We start from the raw sequence: 24,522 nt of genomic DNA on the forward strand, positions 1-24,522 counted from the left end.
ATGCTCTTTGACTTATGATGGGGCCATCCTAAGTGGAAAATATCACAGGTGGAAAATGCATTTAAATCCCCCAACATACTGAACGTCGCAGAGGAGCAACGCAGTGCACCGTAGAGTATCAGTCGTGCACCCTGGTGATCGTGTGGCTCCCTGGCCCTGCCCAGCATCCCAAGAGAGTTCCGTCCCACATGTCGCTAGCCTGGGAAAAATTCAAAATTCGAAGACTAGTTTCTCCTAAATACGTATTGATTTTGCACCATCATAAAGTTGACAAATCATAAGTCAAACCGTTGTAAGTTGGGGACCGTGTGTGTGTTAACTGAGGTATAACCAATATACGGTCAAATGCTTGAAGCTGAAGTGTACAGCTTGGGGAATTTTCACACGTGTGTACACCATATAACCATCCCCACATCAAGAACCTTCCAGGCCCCAGAAAGCCCCTTCACGTGCTCTCCCAAGCAGTACCCCATGCAAAGGCAAAATAGATATTTTTGCTACAAGTCGTGTTTAAAAGAATTGGAAACTCTGACAGAGAACCCTGCTGGGCAGAAGCTTATTCCTGGGGCTCCACTCCCTGCTCCGTCCACCCCTCTGAGCACGCGCTGGGCCCTGAGAAGGAAGAGAAAGGACTCAGCTGGCCATGTCCATGTGGCCACGGAAGCTGAGTACGTGACCGCCACCAGACGCCGAGGCAGGCTCCCTCGAAATGGCAGGACTGCTGCCCAAGATCCTGGCGGGTCATTGCTATTTACAGGCAGCCTTCCCGGTTGGCGGAGGATGGGCCCGGCAGGGCTATTTTTAAACAGGGCCACGGCCTGCCAGGCCTTCTGGGTGGTAGATTAAGCTGGTGCGGACGGAAAGTAAGATGTGTCCTCTACTTCAGATGGCCCGATCTTGAACAGAGACACGATTGTCACTGTGCCTGGATCCAGGCCCCAGACAACATGTTGGAAGGAGGTCACTGCAGCCCCTGGCTCGGGGCCTGGTCAGCTGCTGGAGAGAGGCAGCTTTGGACATCTCTCCCCTCTTGGACCTCGGCTTGCAGGGTTCATTCTCCAGAGCTAACTGGGGCCTCAAGGGTGGCACACCTGAGAGGAGGGAGAAACGAATCCCACAGCAGGTGTGCAGCTCCCCCTGCCGGCCCTTCTGTTCCGAGACCAGCCGGCCAGGCAGGCTGCAAGCCCTGAACCCCTCTCAGAGCCCTGGGAGACGCAGCCTCCAGGCTGTGCTCAGGGACTAAGGCCTCTGCCTTTGCTCTCCAAGGGGGAGGGAAACATTTTAGAGGAAGGGCAGGTGCTAGAAAGAGCCCAGGGCCCAGTGCAGAAGCGTCGGTGGCCTGCGTTCAAGGGCACAGCTGGGGGAGCAAGTGCGTCCTGCAGTCTGGGCCGGGATTGGCCGACACCCTCAGGCGCCGCCCAGCCCCGGAGTCTTTTCAAGGCCGGGCCCTGCCGGCTCCCGTTATACTTCTTGGCTGTGTGCGTGCAGCAGGACGTGGGACACTCCGGCTTCAAGGTCAGTGAGTCCGTGAGACGCTGCTTTATTCCTGCAACGAGGAGGCACTGCTAGAGCCAGTGTGAGAGGCCCTGGAGGTGCGGACGCAGACGGGGACCACGTGTAGGACAGGTACCATGGGCACTGCCCCCGTGTGAGGAAGTAAAGGTGACTCGATAAAGAAGCCAGCAGTGTCCGCCCTTAGCAGAAGCTCCCCACTCGTCCTCGCACGCAGGCGCGGACAGCTTAGCCCAAGGGACCAGGAACATACCAGCACCCTGTTTGCAGACCTTCTTTTTGACAGTGACTCAGGGACTTGGGTTGATGGAAATAAAAAATCCAAATGCTGAATTTTGACACTAACTTTGGGACAAGTTTAAACTTTAAATTTCTTTCCCTAGTAATATGCAGAGCCTAATCCACTCTTTCCTGGGAATGTTTTTCCTCGGCAGCATCAATAGAGGTGCAAATAGCGACTTGGAATGAACTAACTAGAAAATTAAAATTTTAAGGCCCTCAAAAGGAGCTAATTACTAATAAGCTCAAATAGCTGGACCCAGTTTAAACTGGTGAATATTGTTAGAGATTCATTTTTGAAATCACTAATATGTGGATAATGGGCCAAGTAACCGTCCCCCCTCCCCACCAGAGGTCAACAGAAAAAGCTGCAGAAGTGGCCTCAGTGTTTCATCCACAGCAAAGGCCTGTTCTTTGCTATGATAGCTTGCTTGCTTGGCTCTCAGAGATTATACCAGTCCTGTTCTTAGTCGGTGGCATCTCTGCCTTCAAATGCTTTGAATGAGCAGAGAGTGACATTCGCCAAACAGGCCAAAACCCACTGGTATCCTCAGTGCTGCCCTTCAGACGTCTGGAAAGCACTGCCAGGCTCTGTGACCCTCACCGTGTCCTCTGGAATCAGGGGGGTGGCAGTTAGTGCCCTCATGCAAGGATAAGCTAAACTGGTGCGTGCCTTTCCAGAAGGGCCACTTTTCCTGTCTGTGGCACTCACACTGTCTGTTTCTTAACTCATGTCCTTGGTCTGTTCTCTGGCTCCTCTCATGGGGGAGAACGCAGCCACCACCAGCACGTGGCAAGAGGCCTTCCTGCCGGGCGGGCTCTGCTAGGAGCTGGGCTGTATTCCGCTGCCGGAGCACTTCACTTCCTGCACTGCCTTTTCCAAAGACCTCAGACCTTGCAGTCGGTCTGCGGGACAAGGCACCGTCCCAGCAAAGCACGTGAGTGCCACAGGCACCCTACGGACTCTGTAGGCTCCACGACCAAACCGCAGCCTTAGGGAATGGGCCATGAGCCAGGTCACTTCTCCTAACAGGGCGGATGAGGAAGGTTCAGGAAACTAGGCTGGGAGGTGGGGTATGGAAAGGGGAGTCTAGGGCTTTCAGAGGCAAGAGGCGGACTGGCTCTGAGACAGAGATTGCCCCCTGCTCAGAGGCCCTGGGTCTCCATGTCTGCTGCGGCCTAGAGCAGGATGCACTGTCTGCCCAGAGGAAACCATGCAGGGCCTGTGTCGAGCATTCTGGGAGTTCCTGCCCACCGAGCCCGGGATCCCGCAGGGAGCCAGGCCTGAAGGTGACTGCTGGGGGTCACACCCACCCCTGCCTGGGAAGCCTCAGGGACTCCTTCCCTCGGGCAGGGAAGAAGGCAACCCACTCGTTCACAGCAGTTTAAACGACTAGACGGCTCCTACTTTCCTATTTTCTTGACAACAATTTATTATTAATACCTTGGAGAGACAGGTCTGGTCCCATCTTCATCACGAGGCCGAGGAAAGGCCTCTGTCTTACAGGGCAGGACTCTAACCATCTCCTGCCTGTGCCTCTCTACTTGCTGAGTAGCACAGAGAGGCCCAGGGGTGCCCAGTGACTTTGACCGTGTACCCAGTGGTCGTGAGGTCATGTGAACCCTTTGCTCTCATAAATGGGGAGGGGACAGCCATTTGCTGCTGGCCTAGGAGACTATCGTCCTGGGAATTTGTTCAGAGAGTTCTGTGGAGCTGCTCCAACCCCAAGGACGTCCTTTGTTTTGGGGTGACTCTCTGGGTGGAAAGCTGACACGTGGTCCTCCCCCCAGCCTTCCACCTGCCTTCTGGCCAAGGAGCTCAGACACATGGATGCCACGAACAGCTGGCCCAGAAATAACTCTGAGGCAGCAGAAAAGCACATGCGGTCCCCATCCAGGTGCTCAGGACGACCAGGAGGCTGAGGTTTGTGGCAGTGACAGAACCTGAGGCCTCCACATTCCAGGATGTCACAGAACCAGGAAAGACCCTTAGAGCAGGACCCAGACTCCCTATATGCCGGCCTGGGACAGAGAGATGTGCAGCTCTTGCGGGCTTGATGTGGTTGTGCTTGTATTCTAATAGAGAAGGCAGCGTAAGAGCAAACAGGATGCTGTTGCCTTTGGCTCCGTCGGCGCTCTTGCGCCCCCCAAAAATCTCACTGGTTTGAAGCCCAGGTGTTCTGGCCGATTTTAGCCCAGATGCTATAAGCAATGCTTTTCAAATCAGGAGCCACAGAGGTGTTCCAGGGTAGGGAAACTGAGGCAGATAGTTTCTATGGGCTGGAGCTAGATACTACCTTCCTGCTCACCCCCTGCAATCCCCACGTGTGTAGAAGGAGGAGAAAGGAGGGAAGGAGAGAGAAAGCCTGAGAGAGAGGCCGGCTGGCCCAGCAGCCCTGCGTGGCTTGGCAGGCACACTGGGCACCTAGCGTCAGAGCGGAGTGGGCAGAAATATCCCTGGCACGCACGCTACCTCAGCAGGGAAGGACACGGAAGGAGAACGGGCTGGTAATATTCTGGGACTCTGGGAGGAGTCATATGCTCTCAGGTGACAATCCTGTGCCTAGGAGCTGCTGTCTTGGGGGTTTAACTGAGTGAAGTGGCCGGTGGCTCCACAAGTCTTGAGCAGCAAGGCAGGATTTCCCTCCAACTGCCCGTCCGCGCAGGGCTGCGTGGGAGCTGTTGGGGCCCACAAGGAACCCGAATCCAGGGCTAAAGACACACCTGGCTTCAAATCCCAGCTCTACCAACATACTGGCGTGGACACCTGGAGCAGCTCACTTCACTTCTCTCGAGCCTCAGTTTCCCCACCCACACAATAATGCCTGCTTCGCAGGCTTGTTGCCAAGACTGAAGGTAATGTTTGTAAGGCCCCTAGAATGATGTGGGACTCATGATAGGAGCTCAATAAATCTTAGTTTAAAAAAAAAGATAGGAAGTTTTGACTCAGCGTGCAAGGATGGAAAGGATATTCCAGGGAGAAGGAAACACCCAAGCAAAGGTCAGAGGTGGGAAAGTGGGGGACCTGCTGGTGAAGCCAGAAGTCACTGGAGACACGTTGCGGGGGAGGGGCTTGGAAGGAGAACCCGGGGGCCCAACTGGTCAAATCCATTTTGTGGTTCGTTTTCAGAGGCTGATCAGTAGATCTGAAAGTATGTGATAAGCACCTTCTGAAATAAAGTCTTGTCCTCAGAGAAATGACAAAGTAAAACAAATGAAACACTTTAAATGGTAAAAATGTCAGCTAAAATTGAAAAGCGTTCAGGGAAGGGGCAGACGAGTGCCGGCTGGGAGAATCAGCTGTGGCCCAGGGAGGTGACCCCACAGCCTCAGGGCTGTTACGGGAAGGGACTCACATTTATTCAATGCCGACTGCAACCTGTGCCTTCATCCCACAACACCCCCGGGAGAGGGCTCGTCGTGCCCACGATAGAGAGGGAGCTGCTGAGGCTCAGGTGGTGACACGCAGGGTTCCCAAACCCAGCTGGGCTTGGCAGTCGCCTGTGCTTGGGAAGCTTTTTCACAATATACAGCTGCCAATGGCTTTGACAGCGGTACGCGGTCACACAGGTGTGCGTTCAAACTGCACGTCTGTCACTCACTAGCAATGTGGCCCTGGGCAAGTCATTTAACTTCATAGAGGAGTGTCTGTCTTCACCTACACAGTGGGGCGACAGCACACAGTGTGCCTGCTGCAGCAGGCTTCCGCTTCTTCCTCTTTTCCTCCTTCTGAGGCAACTCTGACTTGTTTGGGTAAGACACACATTGAAGGCCCCAGAGCAGCTCCACCTGAGCTTCTCTGGAAGTTGCAAAGAACAGGAGGAGGTGCTTAGGGTGCGACATCACCACTACTGGCAGCAGTGTCCATGGTGGGGCTGGGCGGCCAGGCCTTCTCTCTAGGTCCCATGGAGACTTTGAAAGGATCCAGGACATCCTGCCTAGGTCCTTGTTTGACTCATCCCCACCTAGCCTGATTTTGCTTGTTTGTTTTCTTGACCAACTCCCAAAGTACATTAGAAGCCCCCAAAGGAGGGGACTGTGTTTCTTTTGCTGATTCTCATACCACCTCGCACAGTGCCTGCACTTAGTAGGCTCTCAGCAAAGACTCACTGATGAATGAATTCCATGCTTCCTGCTGGGGCTGGAAGCCGACCTGGGGCCGTAACTGACCCGAGGCCTCCTGGGATTCTTGTGAAGGAGCAGGTGCCAACCGAGTGGGCACAGTGGGGTGGGGGTGAGGCCAGAGAACTGCGCCAATCAGAGAGCTGAGGGGGTGATGGGAAGGAACTCGGGTGGCAGAGAGGTTTAGAGCCAGCTGCCCTCAGCCTCGTCATGTCCAGCAGGCAGGGCTCCCTGGGAGAAGAGTCCTGGTGGACCAGCACCTGCCATGGTCCTAACTGCCCACCATACATCAATGGGGAGGCTGGATCAGCCAGCAACGAACATCCCTAAAGAGAAACATTTTAGGAAGGAGATGTGTGCTTTCTGCAAGATGTATGTGAGATGCTCCTGCCGTTTGCAACCCCCCTGGCTACAGGAGTGGAGCCCACAGTGAGGGTGTCTGGAAGCTTTTATCCCAGGGATAAACTCCACAGCTGCTCTGGCCCCCTCATCTCCTCTCCCCAGTGATCTCTGAACAGAACAGTTCAGTAAGTTATGATAATGCTCAGGGAATGGGGGGAACCAAAAAAATGTTAAAAGCTTTGCAAGTGAGCCTCGGATTTCTTTTTGCTCCAGACTTTGTCCCAGTGGTTTCACAAGATATACTGACTTATAAAACCATGTTTGGAAACTAGGCAAAGCCAAATACTGACTGCATTGGTGGACACAGATTACCTCTTACACATAAACATCTTCCCAACTTTACTTATTTATGCCACATGTTATCATGGTGCAAATAACCAGTCAAGCCTCTTCTAAGCAGTGGCCTGAGCCGCAGATAATGCTTATGTAATACTGCAGCCTGCCAGGTAACAGGGAAAAGCAACTTTCTGCCTGTGCAGCGTTTTAAAGCCTAACATGCGACAGAGATTTAGCTTAGTCATGAGGGAAAGTGGTTTCGTTGCAAGCCTGGCTCTGGGGCCTTGGAGAGTGTGGAACAGCCATTCCCAGATCACCAGCCTGTACAAGACCCTTGTTTTAATCTCACACCCAGGTTTATCAATTGGGACCTTAATAGGGAAATTCAATGTCTCTGTGTGTCTTGAGGAGAATAAAACAGAGTCAGGGAGGCAGGAATTCTTTGCTTCATCAAAACTTGAAGTCTGTGTCAATTCTCTGCAAGGGAGCAGGGATTACTTGAGAATTTCAGTTCCAGGACTGTGTTGCTGGCTACAACCAAAGCCTCCCCGGGGTCACTGGCATGAATTGTCTGTTATTGGTCAGACACCAGTGCAATGCTGAAACTCTCTCTCTTTTTTTTTTCTTTTGAGACAGAGTCTCACTCTGTTCCCCGGGCGAGTGCCATGGCGTCAGCCCAGCTCACAGCAACCTTAAACTCCTGGGCTCAAGCAATCCTCCTACCTCAGCCTTCCAAGTAGCTGGGACTAAAGGCATGTGCCACGATGCACAGCTAATTTTTTCCATATATTTTTAGTTGTCTGGCTAATTTCATTCTATTTTTAGTAGAGATGGGGTCGCACTCTTGCTTAGGCTGGTCTCGAACTCCTGAGCTCAAACTATCCTCCTGCCTCGGCCTCCCAGAGTGCTAGGATTACAGGCATGAGCCACCATGCCTGACCAATGATGGAACTCCTAGAAGTAAATGAATATTATGTCCAGAAACTAAAATACAGATATAATGACACCTCAAACATTAATATTTTGAGCCAGACACCCACCCCCACATCGCTTTCACAGGAAGGAAGACCTTTCAAGACTACCAGTTATTTTTGGGCTATACATGGAAACCATTCCCTCCCCTTTCTCCTGACTCTGCTTCTTAAGACTTATCTTCTCAGACAGACTCGGGTATGGACACATATCAGCACACAGGCAATTTAAGGAAAGAGAGATAAAGATCAAGACATTTGGGTCAGCCTCAGAAACGAATGCACTTCCTGTTAGCTTAAGGAGACCAGGTCCTTCCTGGATTACTTTTAGGCATGTATTGCCTGGAAAGAATCTGAGCAAAGCTTCTTTTACTTTAGTGAGTTCTACAGTAAACCTCACAGTGACAGCATTGCCTCTCTGCTCATAAAGTGGATTTGAAGGTGTGCAGCAGAGGGGACAGCCCAAAGGATGTATGTCAGTGTCGCTGCCACACACAAGAGAAAGGAAGCATTGGTGCCGCTCTTTGCAGAGCCCTCACCTATTCTTAGAAGGATGCTGACTACAGCCTAGGAGGGGACAAAGCAGTATATGTGATGAGATTAATGTTGGGTCATTGCAAGTCCCCAGGACGTCAAGAAATGACCATTTCATCTTGTCTGTTTTTACTACTATATGCTGTCGTCAGGATTGAAAGAGTTGTTTGCAGACATGAGCACAGAAGAAAAACGGTCTAACAATCTGATTTCCTGGGCTAATGTAGAAAAATAACTTCTTAAATGTTTTCAAGGTCTTCGATGCTCTTAGTTGAGATACTCAAGTTTAGTAGAGACTTCCAGGTGATGATTCACCTTATCAGGAGGAGTTTTTCCTTCACTGGGTGGCCCAGGTTTTCGTCCATTGCCATAAACATCAACCCAAGTTCTTTGAAGCAACTGATCCACCTAAGCTGGAGTATCTTGCAGCTGCATCCTGGGAGCCTTCCAATTGTTAGGGAAATCCATACTCTCTTTATTTAGGCATCATGGAGACCAAATAGTGAGAGAGTACTGAGAGCTACCGGCTCTTTTGTTCTCCACTCAAAGACTCACGTTATATAGCTCCCTGTTTGGTGATACTGTGGGGCTCATTTGTCCTTCTGCAGGGTCTCTGTATGGGTGTGTTTATCCTGATTTTCATCACTTGTTGATAATTATATAAACACTTGTTTATATTTACTCATTTTAATCCATCATCTGCATTTCAGGATGTCCTTCTGCTGTCGTTGCCTTTCTTTCTCAAATATCTATTTAGTAGGTTCCTTTGTTATTGATCTTTTCTTTATCTGTGTTTGTTTTTCTCACTCTTCACTTTTTTTTTTCCGAGACAGAGTCTCACTCTGGTGCCCGTGCTAGAGTGCTGTGGTGTCAGCCTAGCTCACAGCAACCTCAAACTCCTGGGCTCAAGCAATCCTTCTGCCTCAGCCTCCCAAGTAGCTGGGACTACAGGCACGCACCACCATGCCTGGCTAATTTTTTATATACATATATGTATATATATTTTTAGTTGTCCAGCTAATTTCTTTCTATTTTTTTAGTAGAGACGGAATCTCGCTCTTGCTCAGACTGGTCTTGAACTCCTAAGCTCAAACAATCCGCCTGCCTCGGCCTCCCAGAGAGCTAGGATTACAGGCGTGAGCCACCACGCCCAGCCTCACTTTTCACTTTTGAAAGATGGTTAGACAAGACCTTTAATTCTATGTTTATAATTATTGCTTCTAAAAGTATTATTTTCCTGGCCTCATTTTTGAAAAATCAGCTGGTGTCATTTCTTTGTAGATGAACTGTGTTTTCTTTGTCACTGATATCCTACAGTTTCACTATTATTTGTCTAGGTGTCCATTTCTTTTTAGTTTGCTTGGGTGATGTTGGGCCTCTTGAGTCATGGATTCTTGTCTCTCATCAGTTCTGGAAAATTCTCAGCCACTTCTCATCAATTATGACGTCTCTGTTTTCTCTATTCCCTCTCTCTGGGATTTCAATTAGATGTGTATTTGACTTTGACATTGTATCCATCAACTCTCTTATATCTCATATTTTCCATTTTCATATTTCTTTGTGCTACATTCTGAGTAATTTCTTAAGATAGACTTTCCTGTTCATTTATTCTATATTCAGTGTGTCATATCTAGTAGTTCAATTTGGTTCTCTTTCAAGTCTGCTTGGTTTTTGTTTTGTTTTGTTTTGTTTTGTTTGAAGACAGGGTGTCGCTCTGTCATCCAAGCTGGAGTGCAGTGACATAATCATAGCTCACTGCAGCCTTGCATTCCTGGCCTCATTTGATCCTCCCACCTCAGCCTCCCAAATTGCTGGGATTACAAGCATGAACCATCGTGCCTGGGAGCTGGTCATTGTTATAGTCTCTTGTTGCTTGCTCATAAACATGATTCCAACACTTAGTTCTTTAAACATTCTATTAGAGCTAATTTATATTCTTGTTTGACAACTGCAGTATCTTCAGTCATTGGAAGTCTACATTTATTTCTTCTGTTGACTCTCATTCATTGTAACTCCTTGTGTGTTTAGTGATCTTTGACGGGGAATTTGTTATTTAATCTCAATCTGTAGGAATCCAGAGCCTAATCTGAGGAAACCTGCTTTTGCTGGGAGCCAGGGGATGGGAGTGTGCTGACTTAGGGCCACTTCAGTCCCTTGCAAAGGTCCTAGTTCAATGGGGGAGTCCCAGACTCAGCCCCCACCCCTCATTGCTGATACCCTAACCTTAGTGCTCAGATGGGCATCCACCCTCAAGGTAACCCAAGCCCCTAGCTTATTACTCTGAGCTCTCACACAGAGCTCATTTTGGATGAGAGGAGTGGGAGGGTGGTCCTCAGAGATTTTCTGTACCTCTTAGAAGCCCAGAAATCCATCCTATTCAGGGTCCAGTTGTTGTACAGTGGCAGAGTCCAAAGGATCACGTGGTCTGTCAAACGGCTGGAAGTAGAAATTCACTGTTTTTGTTTATTTTTTAATATCATATTACAGGAGAAAATGGCATGTATTGCAGGCAGTTTAGACATTAATGATGTCTAAAACTACCTAGATTTTCCCAATCAGTATGAAGGGAAAAAAAAAAAAAAAAAGGAAGAAATAGAAAAACAAAACACACCAAAAGAGTGGCTATGGTTCCTGCAGTTCTTTCTCTTGTCTGTTGATCTCTATGCTGTGGTTCAGAGTTGTCCTTTGAAGCTATCTAATCCAGTTTCTTTGCTTTCCAGACACTTATCCAAGAGGCAAGGATGGCCAGTACCTTCTCTAAGTTGCTAACTGGCCGCAATGCTTCTCTGCTGTTTGCTACCATGGGCACCGGTGCCCTGACCACCGGGTACCTGCTGAACCGGCAGAAGGTGTGTGCTGAGTCCCGGGAGCAGCACAAGCTATTTCCCCCCAGGTAAGGCCTCTCGGCTTTAACGCAACTCCCCGTGCAGCCAGAAACATGCTTTGCCCTGCTGGAAACTGTCAGCCAGCGTCCTTCCTTTTGCCTTTGAGGATGACTAAGTCAAACTGAGACTCATTAAGCCCCACAACCTGGGGCAAATACAGGGAAGTGTAGCATCGTCATTCCTGCCCAGAGCTTGCAGTCCAGTCGAACAGTAGTAATAGTGACAGTTAACATTTGTTGAGCACTTTTATGTATGCTAAGCACTTTCCATGGACTATCTGTTATGCATCTTGGCATCTTTTTGTTATAAAATGGAGGCTTAGAAAAATTAAGTAGTGTGCAAGTTCACGCAGCCGATGCAGCGAATTGCAAATCTAGGCCCCCTGATTCCAGACCAACGTCTCTCTCGCTGCTCTACCATCTTTGGGAAAATGCAGTGTCATGGTACTGATTTTAAGTATCAGCTTTAAAGGGCACTGCAGATGGGAAGTGGAGGAGTGCCATGAGGGGATGAAAATAGACATATTTTCTCAGCCATTGGAACCTTGCCGTGGATGAGACACCATGGGCGGAGCAGAGATTGAATGGTGTGCCAATGGCATGGGTTCCAACAGGCAGGTGTGCGCGAGAGACAAGGAAAACCCTGAGGTGTTTCTCAGAGACACTTACTGTCTCTTGTAGACATGAAGATGTCTGAGGGTATCACTGGCAACCGTCATGTACCTCAGGAATTCCTGAGGTGAGAGTACTTGTGTTTGAGCCTGTGGTGGTCCTGAATCCCCTATTCTTCAACCAGTGCATACCCCAGGGTAAGACAGCACTCCATTTCATTTTTTATTATTCCAACCGATTTTTACTGAATGCCTGTTTCAATAGTCAGGCACTGTCCTCAAAAAGACAAACAAAGCCCCTCCTCTGGTGGAGCTCGCATTGCAGACAAAGGACAGAGACACAGATGAATTTCAACGTAGTTCCACCTGCAGGGTTTCTAGCCTCTGCACTGCTGACCTAAAGTACCCAAACACGGCTCTCCTTAACGTTTTACCGAGCTTCTGGGTTGCGGGGTGGCGGGGAAGTCTGCATAGGATCTCAGTTGATTCTCATAATTATCTTCGCCCTGTCGCCTCCATCCGTGAGCCACAGTCTGCGGGCTGCCACAGCAAGCATCCCGGGATTCTCAGGCAGGGCCACGGCCCTACGGGCAGCTCACCGGGACTACTCTTTCTGAGCCTGGCTCCCTTAAGTCAGGACTCCCAGGCAGCTCTAGCCGAGTGTCCCGCGCGCTGACTGAAGAGAGCCCGTGGAAGGATGGGCAGAGACCCAGTCCTCCCCCAGGCCCCTCCCCGCGGCGGCTGTGGCTGATCGCCCCTCTGCTCCCCGCACAGCGCCGACTACCCTGACCTGCGCAAGCACAACAACTGCATGGCCGAGTGCCTCACCCCTGCCATCTACGCCAAGCTCCGCAACAAGGTGACGCCAAACGGCTACACCCTGGACCAGTGCATCCAGACAGGAGTGGACAACCCTGGCCACCCCTTCATAAAGACTGTGGGCATGGTGGCTGGGGACGAGGAGTCCTATGAGGTAAAACTATCGGCTGCTGGTTCCGCAGGGGCGGAGGAGGGTGCGGGAATGGTTGAAGTGCACAGTTCCAGAGTCCTTCTCTTCTCCATGGAAGCCAGCTCCAGCAGAACCATCTGGAATGCTTTCTGAACAATGAGGTCTACAGCTTCCCAGGGACAAGGCTTCTTTTGCTGCCTCCCTATTATCCCTCCCCATGGAGGAATGAGCTGCATGACAGACCTCTCTGAGCCTGTCAAAGGGATAAGTTGGCACAGAAAAAAATATATAATGCTATGTATTTGCCAATAAGACGTTAGGAGCAGGTGCATTTGTGGCTGAGCTTTATTGGGTGTGGGTTGGGAAGAGCGTTCAGTGGGCCTTTAGTTTAGGAATTCTCTTCCTGTTACTGATTAGACAGCCACTGTAGCCAAGACTACTGAATTCACCAAGTCTCTTGGACAAATGTCATGATCTCAGCAGCCTCATCCTTGGTGTAGAAGCACAAGATGGTCTGGTACTAGCAGAGCTCAGCCACCATGCACCATGCAGAGCAGCCTCTCCATCGTGCAGCCTCCTCCCTCAGGTCCACCCTCTTCGTGCACTTCTCTTGCAGGGAGCTGAAGGCAGTTCCCCGGGAAGGTAGCCACCGAGAGGAGAGAGGGAGCCATTTTCAATAAACAAGACTGGCAGCTCATTTATATACTGCTCTGGGTCTGGTCTGGGACCAAACTAGAGCTGGCTGCCTCCCCACTTCCCACAGCTCCCAAAGACTGCAGGGTGCTCTGTTACAACTTCTCTTAATGCTCTTTTATAAAGGATATCCCTGAAGTTGTTTTGTTTTGTTTTTAGAATAGATTTTGCACAAGACCCTCTGGGCTGGGGAAGGTCCTCACAGGGCGAGAGGTCCCTGCCTTGCCCTAACTGCTGCTGTGTACTTTTCTTCTGGTGCAGGTTTTCCATGAATTTAATGTCACTTAAACTTTAGAACCTGACCTTCTCTTTTGAGCACAAAACTGCTTAGCCTCTGATATGGCAGCTTCTTTTATCCCACAAAAGCAAAAACTTGTAGGAAACCCCTCACATTCTTAACCACAAAATTTTCTTCGTCTGAGGGCAGTGAGCTTGGCAGAATCGCTAGAGAGGAGGTTAAGATGACAGAGTTCAGCAGCCCTGCCCTCTCTTAAGGGGCAAGATGCCTCTAAAAGGTTTTCTTTGGTGGAAGTTTGTTGTTATTATTATCCACCAATCCATTCTCACACCCATTTCCTGCATGGTAGCACTGAGAATTTCAGAGGAGGAGGGCATCAACTTGGCCCTTAAGATAAAAAGGGACAAGTGACTGGAAAGACCTTTTAATAGTAGGTGATCCAATTAAATAGGAAACGGAAGTATCTTCCCTCCCGCAGGTGTTTGCTGACCTTTTTGACCCCGTCATCAAACTAAGGCACAACGGCTACGACCCCAGGGTGATGAAGCACCCGACAGATCTGGACGCATCCAAGGTAGGCGCCAGCCTCCCTCTCTACCTTCCAGTGCTCAGAGCCCCGGCGAGGAGAACTGGAGAGCGGGGCTCCCCGCCCTGAGCCCGATGCCCCTTGAAAGCTCTGGAACTGCCCAGGCACAGCCTACTTCCTTGAGGGCCACAAAGAAGGTTAGGAAGATCCCCAAGTGTTTGTTTTCCTTAGGAAATACCATTAGGGTAGAGTTGGTCACTGAGAATTTTAAGCCTTTCCTACAGCAACTCCTTTTTTCATCCCCAACCTCCTAGCGAGGGTAAAGGCTCCTAGACTGCATTGTGGAAAACAGCTCCGACCTTTACTTATCTAAGGCCCCTGCCCCGAGAATTCCCGACTCCGTCCAACATGCGGGTTGTGCAGTCACGCACAGTGCGAGGGGCCCTGGGGACAGTGCAGGCCGGTGGATCGGAACCCACTGAGGCTGTGGCAGGCCCGTAGTGACCCCATGCTCTGCTCGGCAGGTCACCCACGGGCAGTTCGACGAGCGCTACGTGCTGTCGTCTCGGGTGCGCACGGGCCGCAGCATCCGCGGGCTGAGCCTGCCGCCCGCCTGCACCCGGGCCGAGCGGAGGGAGGTGGAGAACGTGGCCATCACCGCCCTGGAGGGCCTCAAGGGGGACCTGGCCGGCCGCTACTACAAGCTGTCGGACATGACGGAGCAGGACCAGCAACGGCTCATCGACGTGAGTGGCCAGTGGGGCTTCCAAGGGAGGGGCTGGACCGAGAGCCCGGGCTGCGCGGGAAGGCCCCTCCTCCAGCTCCGCTCCAGCCTCCGCCCCGGCCCGAAGCTTGCTGGGCTCCGCCCCTGGGGCCCTGCCGAGGGCTGGGCCAGGTGTGGGGTTTCTACCTGTTCAGTATAAGGAAGATGAGGCTTCTTGTACTTGTTAAACCATGGAAATAGTGTATGGATAGCATCCGCATAGGAAACTCCAATGTGGAGTTGGTGGGATGAGGAGAGGGGGTGGAGATTAATGGAGGGTCCCCTTGCTTGTTGATACCTGGGAACAGTTAGGTGTGGACATCCTGTCTGTGCTTGGCAGATAGTCTCCACTGCCCCACCCAAAGAACATCCTGGAAGCTAGGAAAATCTAGAAGGGAAGATCCACGTGCAAGGCCTACTCTGACTCTTGGAGCTGATTCCTGCTGCCTCCACTGTGTCTGTCCTCCACAACTTCTCTCTGGCACTAGGGTAGACAAAACCCAAGTCCCTTACTTATTTTCCCCTTAGCACAGCTAAAACTAGATGGTGTTTTAGTTAAAAACTTTAGCTAAACTCCAAAGAAAAGGAGAAACAAAATTCTGTCATTTCAGAAGATGCAAATGCCATAATATGTGCTATCTTTGCAAACCACACAGGCCAGTTAGATGGTCTATGGGCCTCACTTTCCTGGTCTCTCTGGCCATCGGGCCAACCATTCCCCTGCCCTGTTACAGAATAGGCCCACCTGCACCTCGGGTAGCCACTCTGGTTTCCTGCTTAAGGGACCTGCTGCTTTCCAGGCAGTGAAAGTTCACAGTCCTCTTCCGGCGCAAATCTCTGATCTCTCCCATTTTTAGAGATCGTAGGCCTCCTCCCCCTATATCCACTTGATTTCTTACTTCAGTGTAATCATATTTGACTCTGTATTATCTGTATGTCTCATTGTAGAGTATGTACATAGCTATGCAAGAGAGAGTAGTGTATACACAGCAAGTCAAATATCGGTCTCTTGACACTGGTTTTGATAGGTGGCATAGTATATTGAAGCAGTTAAAGGCACAGTCTTGGGATTCATAGAGCTCTAGGTTTGAATCTGGGCTCTGTGACTTCCTAGCAGTGTGATATTAGATAGGTTGTCTTACCTCTCGGAATCTCAGTTTTCTTCGCTTACAAAATAGAATAATCACACTTCATAGAGTTGTTGTGAGGATTAAAGGAATAAATTAAAAGCACATAGCATAGAGCCTGGCACATAGCATTAAATTAATGGTAGCTATTTTTACTTATGGGCCACTATTGTACAACTCTAATACTTTTCAGTGAAAGAAATTATAATAATAAATGAGCCAATAATGCTAGAAACATAGAGAATGGTGACTGTGTAGAAAAGACTTTTCAGGATAGCCCTCTTATTCATTGCCACTCTGCCAGTGCATAGGGTTGGCGTTGGTGTTGTAGACACACTCCACAGTGCTGTAGTGAGCATCTCCATCTGCACTAAGCCAGTGGTTTTCAGCCTTAGCTTCATGCTAGAATCACCTGAAGAGCTTTTAAAAATCCCAATGCCCAGAGCATACTCCATAACAATTAAGTCAGAATCTCTCGGGGATGGAAACTGGGCATCAGCATTTTTCAAAGCTCTCAGGTTATTATAGTGGGCAGCCAAGGCTGAGAACCCTAAGAGACCTCAGCAATTATAAGTGAGTTGGAACTTGGTCACTTGGCCCTTGCAGTCATGTCTGATCTCATCAGTCTCTCCTCTCTGCTTTGTCCCTTTTGGCCTACAGGACCACTTTCTGTTTGATAAGCCAGTGTCCCCTTTATTAACATGTGCTGGGATGGCCCGTGACTGGCCAGATGCCAGAGGAATCTGGTATGGACATAGCATTTTTACTTTTACTCTTTCGGATCGCCTGCTTGTCCTAACCTGAAGCTGTTGTGAACTGCAGTTGATAGCATGCCCGGATTGAGCTAAATGGAGGAGATAGGCTATTTGGAAATTTTGTGTGTGTTTATGTGTATGTGTATATATACCTAAGTACTGTGATGTGTCTAAGACGTGTAGGAATGTGGGCCGGTTTGCATGAACTATGCATGAGAAGAAAGACTACCTTTTTAAGAAAAAATTAGCTTCATATTATTTGACCTCACAGAGAATCTGTTTCATGAATGACATTAAAACAAAAGAACAAAAAATGAAAAACAAGTATTGAGGATTTAAGAAAAACCCTAAAAGGAGGAATGGATATCTAGTGTATACATATTTTATCTTGGCCAACAGTCCTCAGTCCACTTTGACTCCCATACCTCGGTAGGTTATTATATGAGTGTACCTGAAGGGACTGAAATGGGCAGCTGCTCGGTTGGGGTGGATAGGCAAGATCTATGTAACAGACATATGTGAAATCTTGTGTAGGTCATACATCTTAAGCTGCAGGCAAATGCTTTTTTTATATAAGCACAAGATTTTGGTTGAATATGTTAGGAGACAAAATACTCTAGTTAGCATCAAAGCCAAGCAAGTGTTATCATAGTTGAATTATCATCATCCTAGTCTGAGGAACTAAGGGGATTATATTCTTCCTGGGCAAAAATATGACATCTTTAAGGGTTGGAGTCAGTAGTATTATTCTATCAAAGTAATATTATTTTGTGGCACTTGTTCAGGCACAATTAAGTGACAAGGGCCATCTAAGAAATGAGGAAGGTGAAATGAAGCAATCAAGCTAGAGAGGTAATGGGAGTTTTCATGTGTTGAAACAAATGCTATTAACACTCAACACTGTATCTCTCTCTTCATTAGGCATAATTATGATAAGACATTTCTCATCTGGATAAATGAGGAAGACCACACCAGAGTAATCTCCATGGAAAAAGGAGGCAATATGAAACGAGTATTTGAGCGATTCTGTCGTGGACTGAAAGAAGTAAGATGTTATCAGAGGTTTCTGAATACTCATTAAAATAAAATATTTTTCAGTCTGGAAAGAAGGCATGATGGTAACTTGGAAGAGAGAGCTAATTTTTTTTGAGAGATCAAAGCATTCTTTTGGAGTGGAACTTCTAGGGTAGTGCTTCAGAAAATAGCTGACTTTCTCTTATTAGAAAGCTCCTGTGCTTTCCTCCCCTTTCCACAATGGCTTCGGGAAGTCTGTGAATCATTACTTATTTTTAATATTGCTCTTGGCTATTCTAAGGATAGAGACAATATAAGATGTCACCTGACCACAGACTTAACCTGCTGAGAATTCCTATATTCTTTTACCATCTTGGCATGAATAATACCACCAACTAACATTTACTGATGGCTTAGTATTTGGTAGGTACTGTGTTCAGTGCTTTACATGGTTCATTTAATTTAGTTGGACCATTTTAATATTTTGATAGAAGAGCTTTCATTTTCTATTAAAGGAGTACTGTAAATTCATCTGAATTTCATTCATTAGGGTATACATGTCTCTCCCTGGTGTTGGGGACATGCCAAATGAATGGATATCTGAGAACTCTGCCATTTGTTCACTGTTGTTCTACTCGTAGGTAGAACGGTTAATCCAAGAACGAGGCTGGGAGTTCATGTGGAATGAGCGCCTAGGCTACATTCTGACCTGCCCTTCGAACCTCGGAACAGGATTACGAGCTGGTGTCCACGTTAAGATCCCAAAGCTCAGCAAGGTAACGCTTTGTGTCCAGCAGCCCTGTTGGGTCCCTCCAGGATCAGCTTGGATGTGGCTGCTTTGTGGAGGGAGAAAACATCACTGCCCTTTCCTTACCTCTTACTTTCTCACCTATAATAGAAAAATAACCAGAGAGGGTTGTTTGCCTCAAAAGACATTTGGATTAGGATAAAAGGTTGAGGGGCTGTGAGAAAGGGATGGTGGCTTCAAGAATAATACCTTTAAATTCTCCCTCCTGTAACAAATCAGGACAGGTAGGCGGGCAGCTCTGCTCTCCTCCCTGAAGTTCCTGCCATCTCCTTTCTCTGTCTCTCCTAGTGCAAGTGGTTCTCAAACTTGAGCTTCCATGAGAATCACCTGGAGGGCTTGTTAAAACACAGATCACCGGGCCCCACTTGCAGAATTTGCATTTCTAACTAGTTTCCAGGTGATGCTGATTGTCTCCATTTCTACGGTCACAGTCAGGGCCCCTACTCCAGTTGGTGGGAGGGGGAGACAGCATGCAGGTGTGTCCATGCTAAGATTTAAAGTCTGGGCCTGGAAGTGGCACGTGTCACCTCTGTTCATTCCATTAGCAGGAACTTAAGTCAGTGGTTCAACGCTGGAAGAAGAGGAAATAGATTTTGGTGGGCTACTAGTAGTTTCTGCCACAGCACACCAAGTGAATCAAATACTTTAAAACAATTTTAGAAAATGTGCTTCCTGCCAAAAAAAAAAAAAAAAAGCACGAAAATTTTTGTTATTTAAAACTTCAATGTTAAGAAAATTATTTGAAGTGATTTAACTTCATGATGTTATTGATAACAATGACAACTGTTACATAAATGAATAATTAAACATATGAAAGCTGGCCTCTAGATGTCAAAAAAAGGGTATAGAAGTTAAGAACACAAGGTTGGAGTCAGACTACAGGTTCAATTTCAGCTCTGCTACCTTCTAGCTGTGTGACTTTGGGCAAGTCAATTCCTCTAAGCCTCAGTTTCCTCATCTCTGAAATGGGAGTGAAAGCAATACCTACTTCATTGAGTTGTTTTAAGGCTTAAAAGTTCCAACGCAGTGCCCTGGTACATAAATGCTTTATAAACGATAACTGTTAATATCTCTCATCATATGCCTTTTCTAAGTGAATGTGCCAAGGATGGTGAATCAGTTTTGCTTATTGTGGTATTAAGTATTATCCCTTGTCCTAGGATCCACGCTTCTCTAAGATCCTGGAGAACCTAAGACTGCAAAAGCGTGGCACAGGTGGCGTGGACACTGCTGCAGTGGCAGACGTGTACGATATTTCCAACATCGATCGAATTGGTCGATCAGAGGTACCATCTCTCACTTTCCTAAAATAATCTGACAAACTCAGCATAAGAGAAATAGGAAATAGAGAAGTAGCCTAAACAGTCTTATTTTTTCCAAAAATTCAAGACCTCTTCCCTGATGGAGTCTTGAGTCATGTTAGCTTTTCATTTGTAGTATTATTGTTCCATGGGAAATAACTGCATAAAGGTAAACACAGTGTAATCGGAAAATTTTTAGGCAAGTAAAGGAATTCACAATGAGAAAGTTGTCACTCACCTGTCACTGAGATCTATTCCAGCAATCTTCAGCAGACAGGAGCTCTATTATGCTAAAGGAATAGCAGTATTTTATCACTGGAAAGTCAGAACATGTGTGCTATCCCTCTGAGGATGGTAAAATAGGGGAATTTTCTCTTGATTCTGAATTTCCTTTGGTGAAGGGTACATACTCTCATCTTCACTTTGGCATTCCTAGAGGCTTGATAGTTTTTAACCTTTTATTTCTAGGGCTAATGATGACAAGGTATGCACTAGGAATAGCTAAGGTGCTCAGGCTAGGCACAGTGGCTCACTCCTATAATCCCAGCACTTTGGGAGGCTGAGGCAGGAGGATCACTTGAGGCCAGGAGTTTGAGATCCAGACTGAGCAACATTGTGAGACCCTGTCTCTATAAAAAATAAAAATTAGCTGGGTGTGGTGCACTTGTAGTCCCAGCTACTCTGGAAGCTGAGGCAGGAGGATCGCCTGAGCTCAGGAGTTTGAGGCTGCAGTGAGTGAGCTTCAGCCTGGGTGACAGAGCAAGACTCTGTCTCAAAAAAAAAGAAAAGATCCTGCGATTGTGCTCATCCTTCAGATTCTATGAATACCTAAGATGAATAGAATTCATAGACTGTGTGTAGGCCTGAAGTGATGAATTAGATTAGGCATAAAAACACACTATAGGCTGAACACTAAGCACATACTGAGCATGCTAAGTTATACCAACTTATCTGGATGTGGTCGCATTGAACATATCATGTCTATCATTAATTTAAAAGCCTCTTCTTCTCATAACAAAACACTTAATAATTCAGTGGCTGGTTATTAAATCTGTGGGTTTTCAAAGCTCTCTTCCTCCTTGCTAGTTTTTGAATATTTCACTGCCTATTGATACCCCTACTGGTAAACTGAGGAAAGAGAAAGGAGAAAACACTCAAAACAGTTAAATCAGCTTGTGTGCTCCCAGCTCTGGTAAGGAAGGTACTTGAGAAAGAAGTGGCTATAAATACAACTTCTAAAGTTGACTGGATAAGTGTGGTATAGTGAATAAAGAAAATCTGAGAGCCTAGCCCTGTTGAAGTCTAATATTAACTAGATATTTACTACTGGAAAGCAAGGTAGTTAATGCTTTAAAAAATTTTAAGTCTAACTGTAAATTAATAGGCAATCAATAAAAAAGCTAGAAAAATGCCAGAGTATTTTTTTTATTTTTTATTTCCTTTGAGACACAGTCTCACTCTGTCACCAGGTAAAGTGCAAGTGGTGTTATCAGAGCTCACTGCAACCTCAAACTCAAGCGATTCTCCTGCCTCAGCCTCCCAAGTAGCTGGGACAACAGGCGCACACCACATCACCTGGCTGATTTTTCTACTTTTGTAGAGACAGGATCTCGCTCTTTCTTAGGCTGGTCTTGAACTCCTGAACTCAAGCGATCCTCCCACCTCGGCCTCCCAGAGTGCTAGGATTACAGGCGTGAGCCACTGCATCTGCCCCCAAAGAATATTTTTTAAAACACCACTTATTTAGCTCAACAACCCTGATAACCATTGTGAATATTATTCTAAATTACCCTCCATTCTTTTTTATAATCATTCAAAAAACTTTTAAAAACATTGTTATTATAACACATATTTGGTATTATAACACAAATTTTCCCAATGTAGTATATCATGAGCATTTCCCCACAATATTATATATTCTTCAAAAACATATTTTTAATGACAGCATAGTAAAGATAGTCTATTATTTATTTAATTTTTTCCTGATTATCTGATATTTTGTTTGACCCTCTCTCTATATAACTTTAATCACAACTCTGATTTATTCAGTTAGAATATATTTCTAGGAAAGGAATCCTTGGTTAATAATCAGGGGGTGCTATTTATGACCAAATTTTCTACCAGAAGATTCCTACCAAGATACAGTCCCACTGGCAGTGAATGAGAGACCCATCTCACCACACTCTCACCAACACTGGGATGGACCAATTGGATAAGTAGAAAATACGTGTTTTCTTAATTAGCAGTGACTGGCTTTCAGATTCAACCCTCTCTCAGGACTTCAGTTTCCTTACACACAAAAAGAGATAGGGAAGGAACTAGACTCTGTCGTGCCTAAGGTCTAACACTCAATGACTCCTTCTGTCCTTCCTGCTCATTCATGAGTTGTATCATGCGCTTTAGGGCTGTCTGGAATTAACTAATGCTTACTATCTTAGTTTGTGTCTCCTTGGGAGCAGTGCAAGTAATTTGTTTGGGAGGCAAGCCCAGGGGACACAAATCATAGGTAGATGTGCTCTCGTTTAAGAAAAAACAACATTTGGAAACCAAAGTGCTAACATATTTTTTAAAAATCAGGAATTTTAGAAAGTTTAATATAATTTGCAGTTTCTTTTAATTAATAAACTTGCCTGGCACAGTGCAAACATGATTTAGTTGCCAAACATTTGACTTTAAGCAATTTTTTAGAAAGACACCCACTGTGTAAATCATGATATCTTATCAGATATCATAGTGCTCAGATAGGTAGGTTAGTGGCAGGTCAGAAATCAGATGCAGGCCAAAGAACAATACAAGGGTGTCACTGTGGTGTCTAACTTTTAAACAAATGCTGACATTTTGTAGTAGACATTGATGGGGAAAAACGGTGTCTGAGAGGCAAACTAATGGTTTTCAAATATAAAAAAGCTTTACGTGCAAGGTAATAACCCCATCTTAATCAAGGAAAGATAGAGAGAAACCCTTGTGATATCTCTGCCTTCCATCTCTGAGAAGGACCTCCAGACAACTCTCCTCCCACAACTGCTTAGGGAAATGGTGAGAAGGAAGAAATTGTTCCAAAGTCCATCTAAGTGGCAAGTTCTCGTTTATCCCAGTGTTGGTCCTGCTGACCAGTGCCTGGCAGGTGCCTTCTACTCAAATTAATCATTCATCTTTTTCACTGTCAAAGGTTGAGCTCGTTCAGATAGTCATCGATGGAGTCAATTACCTGGTGGACTGTGAGAAGAAGTTGGAGAAAGGCCAAGATATTAAGGTGCCACCGCCTCTGCCTCAGTTTAGCAGAAAGTGAACTTTCCCTTTCCCAATTTATAAATAATCTGTCTGCTGGTATGACAGACATAAAGAAGTCTCTACTCTGAGAGTTTTTGTAGACTTGGAAAAATGTAAAATTGTAGGCCCTTGCCTATCTTTACAATAAAACTCTCCCTAAATATCTTTGGTTTGTTTCTCTGATTTTTAAATAATACTAAGAAGAGCAAACACATCCAATTACAAGTAACAAAATAGGCAAAAATATTTGAAGGCAATGATAAAACTAACATTTGTTAGACCACTTACATGCACATCTGGATAACTCTCTGATTATCTAAATGTTAAATATGGTCAACCCTTTAACAAATCCCTTATGGACACTATTAGTAAGTGAGGAACTAATATAATAAACAATTTTCTGGCAAGTCCAGCAAGAGGAGACTATTTCTCTTGTGTGGAAATAAAGACTATACAAATGAAGACAAACAGAGGCTATTTATTTATTCAGAGTTTGCTATAGCAAGGGAGTCAGCCACCAGCCATCACTTGCATTTGGCAGAGACTCAAAGGCAGGCAGTGGCATTGGAAAGCTTTACGGTGAAGGAAAGGGGAGGCTTCAAGTATGCTCTGATTGGGGTTGCAGGCACAGGGAAGTTGGAGGAGGGTTAACTAGAAGTGGAGAGTCCTATGGGATTAGTTTGGGAAGCATATTTGGCTTTATGTGGTTGGTTCTGAGTTGGAAGCAGGGGCAGAAATTAGTGAGGTTGGCAGTCATTGACCAAGTCCCGACCATTCTGGACTGACAGTTACATAGGTTGTGGTTTGGCTTCCTGGACTAGTTGCTTTAGAGGTTGTGGGTGAGAGCTCTGCTGTGATACATGGTTTAGTCATTGTCCATTTGTATATTTAGTCTCTCAAAAACAATTCAAAATGTGATGTCTGAAATACTGAAAATGTTTTTAGTATAATTTAAAAGCTGAATTCTTCCTTCAGCATGCAGATCTTTATCTTGAATCTTGTTATTTTCCATCCATCCTGTGATGTCTGTAACCTGAAGGGACATGACAGAAGAGGTGGGAGCCAATTATGTAACAAGTTATGAAACTGCTCCACACGCAAAAGACAAATATCGTTAGCTTGAGCAACAGAAATGAGATCGAGTTCTACATTGTATAGTAAGCGAGCACTGCTAAGTGCTAGAGTTAAAATATATCAGTGCTATGATGTAAGCATTTGTCTTCCCTCCTGCTATATTGAGAAAAATAAAGTATGAAAAGAATACAATTATGTTGGTGCTAATAGGCACTACTCTAACTTTTGAGTGACAAATTGGTACGCGGTAGAAATTCAGAAGAGGAAACCATACCAGTATAATTCGGGATATCACACTAAGTGCCCTGAAGGGGATGGGGTGACGGGCTGTGCCACCAACCAGTGCCTGAAGACAAAGGAGGGATCGCAGCCTCACACAGTCAGTACAGAGGGAGAAAGGGTAGAGAAAACCA

The 24,522-nt window shown here is 46.6% G+C and overlaps 1 protein-coding gene across 2 annotated transcripts; it reads left to right on the plus strand.

Moving 5' to 3' along the window:
• Positions 1-1,462: 1,462 nt before the first annotated feature.
• Positions 1,463-23,195, plus strand: CKMT2 (creatine kinase, mitochondrial 2). 2 transcript variants are annotated; one of them, XM_069492303.1, is made up of 10 exons: positions 1,463-1,519; positions 10,817-10,989; positions 12,366-12,564; positions 13,950-14,045; positions 14,522-14,743; positions 16,548-16,633; positions 17,564-17,687; positions 18,298-18,432; positions 19,625-19,750; positions 22,935-23,195. In XM_069492303.1, exons 2-10 carry the CDS (start codon positions 10,838-10,840, stop codon positions 23,052-23,054), a joined length of 1,260 nt encoding a protein of 419 aa, XP_069348404.1. In that variant the 5' UTR covers positions 1,463-1,519; positions 10,817-10,837; the 3' UTR covers positions 23,055-23,195. The 2 variants fall into 2 exon arrangements, with proteins under 2 accessions (XP_069348404.1, XP_069348405.1); XM_069492304.1 differs by having other exon boundaries at positions 1,463-1,515.
• The last annotated feature ends 1,327 nt before the right edge of the window (positions 23,196-24,522 follow it).

Source organism: Eulemur rufifrons, chromosome 17, assembly GCF_041146395.1.
Source record: "Eulemur rufifrons isolate Redbay chromosome 17, OSU_ERuf_1, whole genome shotgun sequence".
Taxonomy (NCBI): domain Eukaryota; kingdom Metazoa; phylum Chordata; class Mammalia; order Primates; family Lemuridae; genus Eulemur; species Eulemur rufifrons.